General features: G+C 48.3%; 1 protein-coding gene across 2 annotated transcripts in view; it reads right to left on the bottom strand.

The window, feature by feature from the left end:
• Positions 1-11,110, bottom strand: part of BICD2 (BICD cargo adaptor 2) — a 300,929-nt gene extending 289,819 nt beyond the window's left edge. For both annotated transcript variants that reach the window (XM_078661607.1, XM_078661606.1), the window contains exon 1: positions 10,574-11,110. In XM_078661607.1, the coding sequence (XP_078517733.1) occupies positions 10,574-10,822 (249 nt within the window). In that variant the 5' untranslated portion in view covers positions 10,823-11,110. The remainder of the gene's footprint in view (positions 1-10,573) is intronic.
• Positions 11,111-12,306: the final 1,196 nt, after the last annotated feature.

Below are 12,306 nucleotides of genomic sequence, written 5' to 3'. Positions count from 1 at the left end.
ACGATTTTCCTTCCGTGGCGTGGGGGACTTCTGTGAAGCAATTCCTGGTCGGAGTGGAGCACCGGGCGGCGGTCTCCTGGCATGGGGGTGTTTTCCTGGTTCCCTTGGAATGGCGGGGAAGGGGCATCATGACGGAGTCTGACGGGCCAGCGATGGCTGAGGCTGCGCTTCCGTTGAGGCAGGACGAATCTCTGCAGCATTTTGGATCTGCTGTGGCAGAAGGGCCGGGTTTGTTCCCTGTTTTCTTTCGTTTGATTTTTGGGCTGTGTTTGATATATGTGCCCCAATGGGGTTTATATGTTGCTTGTACTCCCACACTACGCTGGATGGCTTGAGATATTTGAAGGAATGACTCCAGAAGGAATGCGCTGGTCCGCTTTCTATGCTGCCTTTTCCTCGTGGCTGGTGATCGTCAATGGTGATGTTGGGATGGTGCAGCCACAGCACGCAGTAAAGTTGTACTGTATTCTTGAGTGGCGCGTTTCACTTCTTGTCTGCCACTGGTTTTTAGCAGCAGTTAGGAGCTGTTGCTCAGTGATGGAGCCACTTGCCCGCAGCCTTGCATACCCCTTTGGGTCGAGGGACGGCGACATGGGTTGCTCCGTTCCCTTGGTTCATCGCAATGGGATTACTGAGTTAGAGCATCTTGATATTGTTTTGGGTCACAAAGTTTTCTTCTCCATGTGGTTGTGGAGGTGTTTCTGTGTGCACTGAGCCCTTTGTTTGGGGTGTGTTTCTAATCAGTTGTCCATTTCTATTTACTTGCTTTGTCTCATTGGTTAAGAAGGAAGGTGAGGGAGGGAGGTAATGTTTCCATTACTTACCGATTATAGTATTCCTCCTAGTCCTACTCTCTCGTCTTCCTTCAAGCTCCGCCTGGGCCCCCACAGTACGGTTCAACTGAGTGTCTGGTTTGGCTTGTTTGCGTACAGGACGAGGAAGAGATAGAGGACGTTTTTATTAGAAGAGTGAGGGGTCTACTAGTGGCAAGGGGCCTCACTGTTTAAGAAGGAAGGAGAGGGAGTAGGACTGGGAGTAATGGCATCATCGGTAAGTAATTAACAAATTAATATGTTTCGTCCAACATAACAGTTTCTAGCATGTATTCAAGCCTTCATTGACTTTCATTGAGAGAAGAATGAATAAAAGATAGGGTGACCAGGCGTACTGGATTGGCCCGGACAGTCCCTGTTTTTCGACAGCTGTCCCGGCAGATTTCAGGAAATTAGACTCATGTCCTGGTTTTCATGAGAGGGTCGACTGAAAAGTGTGGGAGGTATTTCTTTTATGTTTCACGAAGCAGGGATGGTTAGCAGCTGTTATAGGAAAGCAATTTAATTAACAGGCATGTAACTGGCTTTAAAAATGGCATTATATGTATTTTCTCACTGCCTTTTCTGTATTTTTCTGTTAAGGAGCACTGTCCTTCTGTGTTGAAGTAAAATTGTAGTCCTTCTTCTATTTTTGGGAAATGTCCCGGTTTTTTACTTTAAAATTCTGTTCACCCTAATAAAAGAGAGTGTAAATCAAATAGATTTTAGTGCTATATGCTCCCACTGGATTTTGGGTGGGAGCTGTGTTCCACTAAAATGACAATAGTTGCCTATTATTTTGCTTGCCAATTTCCTACTTATGCATTAAAGCACGTCAGACTTCTAGGCTTCTGGAAGTGCTGTGTTTTATTTTAAAACATGTTTATTTGAACTTAGCTCAACACTTTGTAATTTATTTCATTTGCAGCAATTTGTCTGAGTAGATGTCCACATACCAGGAACTTATTTTCACCATAAAATTGAAGCTCTTCTGTTTGTGGACAGGTTAGCTGAGCACAATGGCATTCGGACACTACAGCGGAATAACATAGCTATGGAGGCAGCCTTTTATCTCACTGATTATGATTTACCTACATAAATTGGGCGAGTGACAGTCTGGCTGCGAGTTTATTTGACAGTGATAAATCAATTCTTTGTAGAGATGCTGTTAAAACTATCAATATTTTCACAGCTATATTAATATGTATTTTTTTTTTATTTCTTAAAGTCACAGTTTCATCACGCATTGTTTTTTTACCATGAAACTGTCCACCTCGCTTGACGTCCTGCAAATGTTGATAATAATAATGTTGGGCCCGTGGAGGGAAAGTTTGTGTTGAACTTTGACGGTAATCTGCTCCTGATCAGTCATGGTTCCCCTGAAATCCATATGCTTCTGGCAACTGCTGGAGAAGGCCTCTAAATTATCAGAGCAGCATTTCACCACACACTGTATGTGTGGAGGGTGGAGAGGGCAGTAAGGTCATCAACGTGTCATAGTGTCAATGCCCCTTGCCCTAAATCTGCCTCTTTCACTCTCACATGTTTAATGGAAGGGATCAGCCTGCTGAAAGATGCTGTGTCAGAGGTCCTATTACAAGCATTAAATATGTTTAATGGGGCGCATGGCGTGCCAGGATCTGAAGAGATATAACATCAAATGAAGTTAGATTACTCCACCCCAAAACCAACATTTTTAGATGAATGAAGATAGGGGAGGTCACGCTGGGTGGTGCAGTCTATTTGTATAAAATAAAATACCAGGAGACTTTCCCTTTTAGTCTTTTGAAGCATAACAACATACTAAATAAAGTGTTTCTTCAAAAAAGTATTTTGCGATCAAGAGCCATTGGCATGACAGGTACAAAACTATGGGTGCTCCTAAGTGTACAATTTATAACCAAAAATTACTAAGAAGAGGACACAGCTTGACACGACGGATCCATGTTGAATCAACAAACATTATTTTGAAATATGAATCTTCCTTTGCAAAGTTGTTACTGATGCTTTGGAGGACACCTGTTCTTTCCTGCCCCAGGGGCTGGACAAAACCAATACATCACTAGACAGCGTCTCTGGGCTGTTATCTGAGACTGTGTACACAAAAATGAAAGCGGAATATTGGTTTCTCCCATGCTCTCCAGACCGCCATCTTTAGTTGGGTTACGTTTCAAAGGCTGTTATGGTAAGATCAGAATCATGTTGAGCAAAACAAACAAGAACAAAAAGATGGCACTGCGAAAGTCACATAATAAGGCACAGGGAGGCTATCCAAGCTATGATTTGACTGCATTGCCCTCTCTGACTCCAACAGCTTAAACAACATTGCACCACTTGGCTAGCATCAGTCATTGAAGCTCTGCCCTGTATAATGTTAGGTTAGAGTGATTCATACAGCACACATTCTGATATTTTCAATTTAGGGAAACAACGGCTAATCTGCAATTAGAAGTGAACTGCTGTGATCCACAGACAATTAAAACCCAATAGCAAAGAATAACTAAACACAGAATATATTTTCACGTTTGATATATATATATTGAATAATTGGCGTCTGCTGTGAAGAGTGCTGAAAATAACATGGCACACAAATAGATATATGTTATGAAACACAGAGATGCCACATTCACAACCACGTGGTGCTCTGATTCCAAAATCGAAGATAAAAAAAAATTAAATACTAAAACTCTTTGTGAATCAACAAACCTGAAGAGAGTTATTTTCAGCTTCGTTGTAACTTAAAGAGGTTTTAAAGGGTACTGAATTAAAGAAGGCAGTTCACAAGGATATGGGTTCCTATCTCAACATAGCAAATTGTTCTGTGCCACAAACCCATACAATACAGCGGGGGGGTATTTCCGAAGTCCACGCTTAGTAACATTTTCACAGAATGTTTCAAAAACTGACAGACCAGTAGGCAAGTTTCATGTTCTATGACAGTCCACCCAGCCCACACTGGATGATGAAAAGATATTTTGAATCAGCACAGGTTTGTTTACAAAAATGTAAATAAATTGATGCCCTGCAACACAAAGTGAGTTGCCTCACCTGAAAAAAAAACAGCGAAGCACTATCAGGACAGTATGCTACAAACCTTTTTAACCAACAAACATACATGCCTACACAGCTAGAATCATTCAAGATGGATAATTGGATACATGACCAAGTGTAGTACTAGTTGACCTTACAAATGACTTTGCTGGACTGAAACAAATATTTTGGCTGTGGCTACTCAATGGTCACAAGTCTTCTTACGGATGTCTGCGGTAACCATAATATGACAAGCGAAGCTCTTATCAATGAGCATTATTAAATCAAAAGGGAAGTCATTGGCTTGCTTAGAGTTTCTTGGAATCTTATTGGCCCTTTTGCTCAAAGCCAACGAGCAAGCAACCACCCCATATCAAAACCAACACAATCCAGATACAAATATGGCAAACCGTAAGTGCAACTGGTGGAAGTTAGCTTTGTGGCTCAATTCAAATGCAGCCCATATGGGCCAATCTCTTCCATTCAACTAGCTTAACACGGAGATCTGTTCTATTTCACTCAGGTGCAAGCAAATGTCATAACACATGAGTCCCCAAAGAAATGCTTGGAAAGATGTTTTCTATGTTTAACTATGATTCTAATTCCACGAACTTCACATTCTTCACACTTACATTTTAATGAGTAAAACAGTAAAATACATAATAACAGATAGTTTATTCTTTCAAGAAATGTAACTGAAAATGGCAATATTCGATTAGATTAAAAACATAACTTTGCTTTATGACCCCCACACTAGGCACAACCTTTTCCCAGCGGAGAGGGGCCTTTTCTGGGCTCAAATGTGCAAGAATGAATACACGGAAAGAAAATATATATAGCACTAACAGCAGAGAGAACCATCCTACTCTGAGGGAGCAGATTTAGTCTAGTGGCCAAGTAGCCTCCTGGCCTTAGACCCCAGAGACCTGGGTTCTAATCCTGCCTTCCGCACTTGACCAAATGTCACATGAGTATGGTTAAATAGATGCATATCCTTAAAACTCGAATTGTAGCATAGGAGAAACATAATGTGGAAACTGTGCAAGTGTGAAACTATATTGTAATATTGTACAGTGTGCTGCCCAAGTACACATATCGCATATCCCTCAGCTTGAGTTATGTAATCCAGGGTCAATCCAAAAATGTTAAGACTACACAAACGTATGCGGGGCACCTCATGTATGAAATCTACTTGCTACAGCAACAATTTTTTTTAAATCCACCACTGTTCTTACAATCTAGGCCACTGCTACAACACATGCCAAAAAAATATATTTACTGCTAATTGAAAGGGTGACCAATCACATCTTGTGACTGGTTATGTAAGTGGTGCATATAACGTTACGAAACCACAGACTAAAAATGCTTAAATGTAAAATAAATTTGTATTAAAGTATTACTATGCTAGTAGATGCTTCCTAAAAAATTCAGATCGTGTATATTATCAGGAGTAATCCCTTAATTTGCACCTGCAATACTATTTTATGTCCCGCAAAGATCCGCAAATTCAAGGCAAACAGAAGTTTATTTTCAGATGTAAAAATATTCACTGGGCAAATAATTGACGCTTCAAAAGTATAGTCACAAGAAGATTCCGTGGAAAAAGACATTAGACCCACCCATCAAAATATTTAGTGGGTGCATTAGAGGTCAAGTTTTCAGTTAATAATCAAACATTTCATAGTCGTCTCGTGTGGTAGAACACTGCGGGTGTCACATGGAATGCATGCATCCATTTGTAACATCACGGGGCTTTTACACTGCATCTGTCTCTACTTTGGTGATTCAATGAAGTGAAACAGTGGCCCATCGCGAGCTTACGTCAGCTGAGGAGAAAACGATCCTCCCACGGGCCTCACGGTCATTGCAGCAAGCTCAGCATCTCTGAAGGCGGAGGGCTGCCGCCCCTCCCCCTGTCCATCTGACTGCATCGTGAACCGCGCCAGATGTCCTCTTCAGAAGGGCAGAGCGTGCCGCTGGCGCGCTGTCTGCGTGCTCTTTTTGAGAATAGCGAGGGCTACGCAAGCTGTCGAAGGTTTAGCTGCGTACCAGCACGTTTGCGTGAAGGGATTGCGCAAACTGCGCGCCTCACGTCACATGTCTGTGAATTCTAACGCTACGCTGACCAGAACGTCAGGAACGCAGTGCTGCCACTCTGGCAGGTCATAGTAATCGTAGATCGACTGCGCAGGCTCGGTACAGAGCTGTCAGTACAGCATGCTGGTACTGTTGTGTCTGCCAGCAAAACGGAGTACCCAAATCCTATTGGCTGGATACACCGCACCCCTCGGGTCAGATTGCAGGGGGCCTTTGTACAGACTCTTTTAACGTTAGCCAGCAAATGTATACCATCGCGCATAACAGCCGTGCCCTACAGAAATACATGTAAACAAGTAGAAAACTCCCAAACGACATTAATTAACAACAGCACAGCCAGCGTTCACAACAGTTACAATGTCACTGCAACACTAAGTAACCTGAACGCTACACTACATTGCGATACATGTCTGCAGACCTGTTCCAGTGGAATGTAGTCAATATGATCAAACCTTTATCCTAAGGGGCACTGCGCCCGCCTTTCAGTCCCAGGAAACGAGTCATGTTGAACACCGACAACCAGGACTGCCGTCTATGGTGAAACTGGAAAACAGGGGCGTAAAAGCACTTGCAGGCCATGGGGACGTTGCAACCACAAGTCCCAGAATGCAAAGTAGCCACTAGATTAAAATGTAATACTTATGGAATCTGTCAGACAAGACAAAGACCCTCTTGACAGCTCTGCAGCTCCTGCTAGCATTTACTCCCTATGCAGCAGAAGTCCCCACTCACAGTATACAGTGAACAGTCACTGGCCTTAGTCACATCTGACACGGTGACAGACCTAGCCGGAATATTGTCACCTCTTTAACTTTCAGCACTGGTCACTCAAGTTAGCCCTGTCTCCTCGAGCTGGAGTGGACACAAGAGGCAGTAATCGCCACCTTCACCCCCTCTATTACTGCTTCTTTGACTTGCAGCGGGTCCATGTAGCTGCAGGAACGCCTGACTTCCTACCGCCTCCCTGAGCTGCAGTGATTACATGAAGTTGCAGGACCGCCTGTCTTCCTCCCACCTCCTGGGGGCTGCATAGGTTCCATGCAGCTGCAGTCCTGGCTGACATCCTCCCACCTCCTAGGGCTGCAGCGGTTCCATGCTGCTGCAAGACCGCCTGATTTACTCCCACCTGCCTGAGCTGCAGCGGTACCATGCAGCTGCAGGCACGTCTGACTTCCTCCTATCTCCTAGGGCTGCAGCAGTTCCATGCTGCTGCAGGCCATCATGAGTTCCTACTACCCACCTCCTAGAGCTGCAACGTTTCTATGAAGCTGCAGCACCGCCTGACATCCTCCCACCTCCTAGGGCTGCAGCGTTTCCATGAAGATACAGCACCGCCTGACTTCCTCCCACCTCCTAGGGCTGCAGTGGTTCCATGAAGCTGTAGGTCTGCTTGACTTCCTCCCACCTCCTAGGGCTGCAGAGGTTCCATGAAGCTGCAGCACCGCCTGACTTCCTTCCACCTCCTGGGGGCTACATAGGTTTCATGCAGCTGCAGGCCCGCCTGACTTCCTCTTATCTACTAGGGCTGCAGCAGTTCCATGCAGCTGCAGGCCCGCATGAGTTCCTACCACCCACCTCCAAGGGCTACAACGTTTCTATGAAGCTGCAGCACCACCTGACATCCTCCCACCTCCTAGGGCTGCAGCGTTTCAATGAAGCTGCAGCGTTTCCATGAAGCTGCAGCACCGCCTGACTTCCTCTCACCTCCTAGGGTTACAGAGGTTCCATGCAGATTCAGGCCCGCTTGACTTGCTCCCATCTCCTAGGGCTGCAGCGGTTCCATACAGCTGCAGCACTGTCTGACTTCCTCCCACCTCCTAGGTCTGCAGAGGTTCCATGCAGCTGCAGCACTGCCTAACTTCTTCCCACCTCCTAGGGCTGCAGAGTTCTATGAAGCTGCAGCACCGCCTGACTTCCCCCCACCTCCTGGGGGGCTACAGAGGTTTCATGCAGCTGCAGGACCGCCTGATTTCCTCCCAACTCCTGGGGCTGCAGCGGTTCCATGAAGCTGCATCACCGCCTGACTTCCTCCCACCTCCTGGGGGCTACAGAGGTTCCATGCAGCCGCAGGCCCGCCTGCTTTCCTCCCACCTCTTTGAGCTGCAGCAGTTCCCTGCAGCTGTAGGCCCTCCTGAGTTTCTCCCACCTCCTGGGGTTGCAGAGGTTCCATGCAGCTGTAGGCCCTCATGAGTTTCTCCCACCTCCTGGGGTTGCAGAGGTTCCATGCAGCTGTAGGCCCTCATGAGTTTCTCCCACCTCCTGGGGTTGCAGAGGTTCTATGCAGCTGTAGGCCCTCATGAGTTTCTCCCACCTCCTGGGGTTGCAGAGGTTCCATGCAGCTGGAGGCCAGCCGAGTTCCTCCCACCTCCTGGGGCTGCAGCGGTGACTCCTCCCCACTTCCTCCAACCCTCCCACCTCTTTTCTCACCTCCTGAAACTGCGGCAAACCTCTCCGGCTGCAGGCGCTCACATACGTGACCCGCAGCAGCAGGATTTATGCCCAGCAGTGGAGGACTTCTTGGTCTGCACGCCACCCCCATACGGACCTCCCTCAAGTGATGTGCGCCATGCATTCTTTAAACTGCGCTGCTTTCTTCTGCTATCATATGCACCGCTGTCAGTTGCCCTGTAATTGACGGGCCTTCGTGTGGCATCGGATCTGTCCGAGTTGCGCTGCTTGCACGCACCCCACCTCCTCGGGTTGCACTATTTATGCGCTGTCAGAACTTCTGGAGGTGTCGTGGTCACGTGCAATGAAAGATGCCTTGGAAGTACACTGCTGGCGCACGTTTTATCAGATTTGACAAAAGTACAGCACCTGCAAGTGTTTAAGGCTCCACTGAGGATAACTGCTAGAATAACGCAGATTTTCCATGCAGTGATGCATGCTCTGGAGACGAATGGCTTCGATCTGTGCAGCTGTGTGACCCAGAACTGCAGCTGTAACTCCAACCTCACAGCACATGTAGTGACAGCACCCCATCTCAGTTCTGCTGCAGAGAGCTAACAGAAGTCCCTGAGCTGCAGTTGCACATCAATGAGGTGCAGTACATCACTGCAGTCGGCAGCATCAATAGAAGTGCTGTGGTGCATGCAGTGTAAGAACTATCAGAGCTGCAATACTCACAGTTCAGTACCCCATGAACTGCAGTGTATGTAATGACAGATTTCTTAAGATTACACTGCATGTAGGTAGTACTCTAATCAAGCTGCAGGGGATGCAGTGAAATAACTCACTGTGCTGCAGCACATGTAGAGGAAGGTTTACCCGAGTTGTGGTATACACAGTGACATCTTACAGCGTTGCAGTGCGTGCAGTGACACATCTCAAGAAGCACAACATGCTGTCACTCATGTCCCGAGCATCAGTGCATGTTGTTACCCTTTTTCAAAGTTGCAATACATGCAGCAACAAATTTTCCTGTACTGTAAACCAGGAAGAAACACTGCAGTACATAAAGTGTCAATTCTCTTTGAATTGCAAGGCCAAGTGACAGATCAGCCGGAGCTTCTGTGAACTCACATGAACTGCAGTACATGCAGCGACATAGCTCGCACACAGTGACATATTTCACAAGGATGCTTTGCCAGTTTCCCTGGGCCGCTCTGACGTGCACTGCAGCACAGAAAGCGACAGATCGTCCTAAACTTCAGTGAATGCAGTGATTAATCTCCACGAGGTGCAGTGTACCCTATGACAGATCTTACTTCGCAGCAACGCAGAGAACCTGATCTCGTGAACCTATAGCTTGCGCGAGCTGCCCCTCCGCTGCAGTATGTGAAGTGACAGATCACACAGAACCGTAGACCGCAAAGTATAAACGACGCGAGCTGCAGTGCATGCATTGAAACATCTCACAGAACCACAGACCATAATAAAGTGATAGATTTCCCGGAGCTTAGGGGCCTGCAGTGCCATTACTAGCGCTGCAACGCATGGCGACAGATCCTCTCTGATGTGTATCACGCAGCGTGAGAAAAGTCCCAGAATTGCAGTGCGTGCACGGACAGATCTCCCTGGCTATCAGCACAAAGGGTTACAGGTGGCCTTGTGCTACGGTGTCAGATCTCCCAGGGCCCCAGCAGCAGATCTCCCGGGCTACAGTATCAGATCTCCCCGGGGTGATTAGAAAGGGCTACAGTGGGAGATCTCCCCGGGGTGCTTATACAGACCTCAAGGCGCTACACAGCCCGATCTCTCCAGACCGCAGTGACAGATCCGTGCACGCCGCAGAGACAGACCTGGACTGCAGAAACAGACCCCCTCGCGCTGCAGTGCGCGCACGGACAGATCTCCCTGGCTATCAACGCAAAGGATTACAGGTGGCCTTAGGCTACGGTGTCCGATCTCCCAGGGCCACAGCGGCAGATCTCCCGGGTTGCAGTGTCAGATCTCCCCGGGTTGCAGTGTCAGATCTCCCCGGGCTACAGTGTCAGATCTCCCCGGGGTGATTAGAAAGGGCTACAGTGGGAGATCTTCCCGGGGTGCTTAGACAGACCTCAAGGCGCTACACAGCCCGATCTATCCAGACCGCAGTGACAGATCCTGCACGCCGCATAGACAGATCCGGACTGCAGAAACAGACCCCATCGCGCTGCGGCGCATGCAGTGACAGCGCGCAGGGCTGCACCCACCTCCTTGAGCTGCTCCATCTCCTGCCGGACGGTCTCGTACTCCAGCTCCAGCTCGTCATACTGCTGCTTGAGCTGCTGCTTCTCGTCCAGCACCACCAGCCCGTACTCGGCCGCCTGGATCTTCTCCCGGCTGGTCTCGCCCAGCTCCTGGAAGAGCCTCTTCACCTCGGCGCGCAGCCAGTCGGCGCTGGCCTGCAGCACCAGCCGCTGGTACTCCTCCTCCTCCACCGCAGTCAGGACAGCCGACATGCCGGGGTCGAGAGGCTCCGCTGCCCGGGGAAGGGGCAGCCCGCGACAGGGGGGGAGGAGGAGGCGCTGCTACCGCCCGGAGCCGGAGGAGGGGATGCCGGGGTCACGCAGCCTTGGGATGCTCAGCAGCGCGGCGTCCCCTCCCGGCTGCAGCCTGCCATGAACACGCAGGACCCTCAGCGCAGCAGCCTCGTGAGCCCCCTCACTGCCGTCCCGCTGCCATCTCACACCCCCGCACTGCTGAGACAGGGACTGTCTGCCGGTGCCAGGGCAGACCGCAGTGAAGTCATTCCAAGGCTATGAAACAGCCCGCGGTGCGCCCTGGGAGATGCGGTCCCCAAAGCGCGGCTCAGCGCTGCGCGCGCGGTTCAAGGGACTACATGTCCCATGGAGCACGAGTCTCGGGAAAGGGGGCAAGACAGCCCAGCCCTCTCGGAGGAATGCTCAGCGGACAAGTCATAGCGGCAGTGGCTTCCTCTGTTAATGCTGACCCCTGGAGGCAGGGCCGAGGAATTGCCACAGCCCTTTGCACTGTTTCAAACTGAGTCCCCAAACTGCGAGCGCGCTTCCTGTATGTAAGTCACAGTTGTGATATAACCGCTTTTAAGATTCTGATAAACCGCTCTCGCTGCATGCAACATGAAACGTACAGACGATCATAAGACACGTTGTTATGCACTCCAAAATAAGGAGGAGCGACCTCAAACTTTGAAAGTAAATGTACAACTTTAAAAAGCTAACTAGCAAAACTTATGAATCATACTAGGTGACCACTGACCGACGCCATACAAAGTGAATGCTGTGTAACTATAACTACAGAAGCTGCCCGCTAGCCCGGGGTCTTAAAAAACTTGACAGATACTATCCAGATCACAAATTTTACGGATCAAATAAATTACATAGTAAATAACCAGTGCCCTTTTGTATCCCCCTTTGCGCTCATCCAGTTGATAATATAGGAATGAAGTCTCAGATTCAAATAAATATTAATAGCGAACTAAACAATAGCAATACTTCTATATTAGTCCTGCCGATAAAGCACTGTTGTATTGTAGTACAAGTGCTTGCACAAAATACAAACACACACCTGCACTGCTAATACTTTAGTAGTATGTAAGTCAGTGCTTTAAATGGGCCGGTACTCACCGGTACTGAGTACCGGCACTTCTTAAATTTATCGCTCTGAGTACCGGCACTTCTCTACTGCCCGAGGAGAGTACCGGTACTCATGAAAAGGTAGGCTTAGTGGCTGTGAGTGCCGGCGCAGTGGCGAGCAGGAGTGGGACGTGTCTCTGGGAGCAAAGGCGCCGCTTCTGTCTCCTGATCTGAGCCCCTGCTGAGCTATTCAGCAGGGCTCATCTGAATAATGTCTGGTGCTCGCCGTCATGCCGTGCTGGACAGAGCAGGGTCGAGATTCGTTTTACAGTGTGCGCTGTGATTTTCAAAGCAGCACTTCAGGTAGGGAAAATTCCGTGCAGGGTAAC

This window comes from Lissotriton helveticus, chromosome 9 (assembly GCF_964261635.1).
Source record: "Lissotriton helveticus chromosome 9, aLisHel1.1, whole genome shotgun sequence".
In the NCBI taxonomy this organism is placed as follows: Eukaryota; Metazoa; Chordata; class Amphibia; order Caudata; family Salamandridae; genus Lissotriton; species Lissotriton helveticus.
This window is presented reverse-complemented; position numbering and strand designations above follow the sequence as displayed.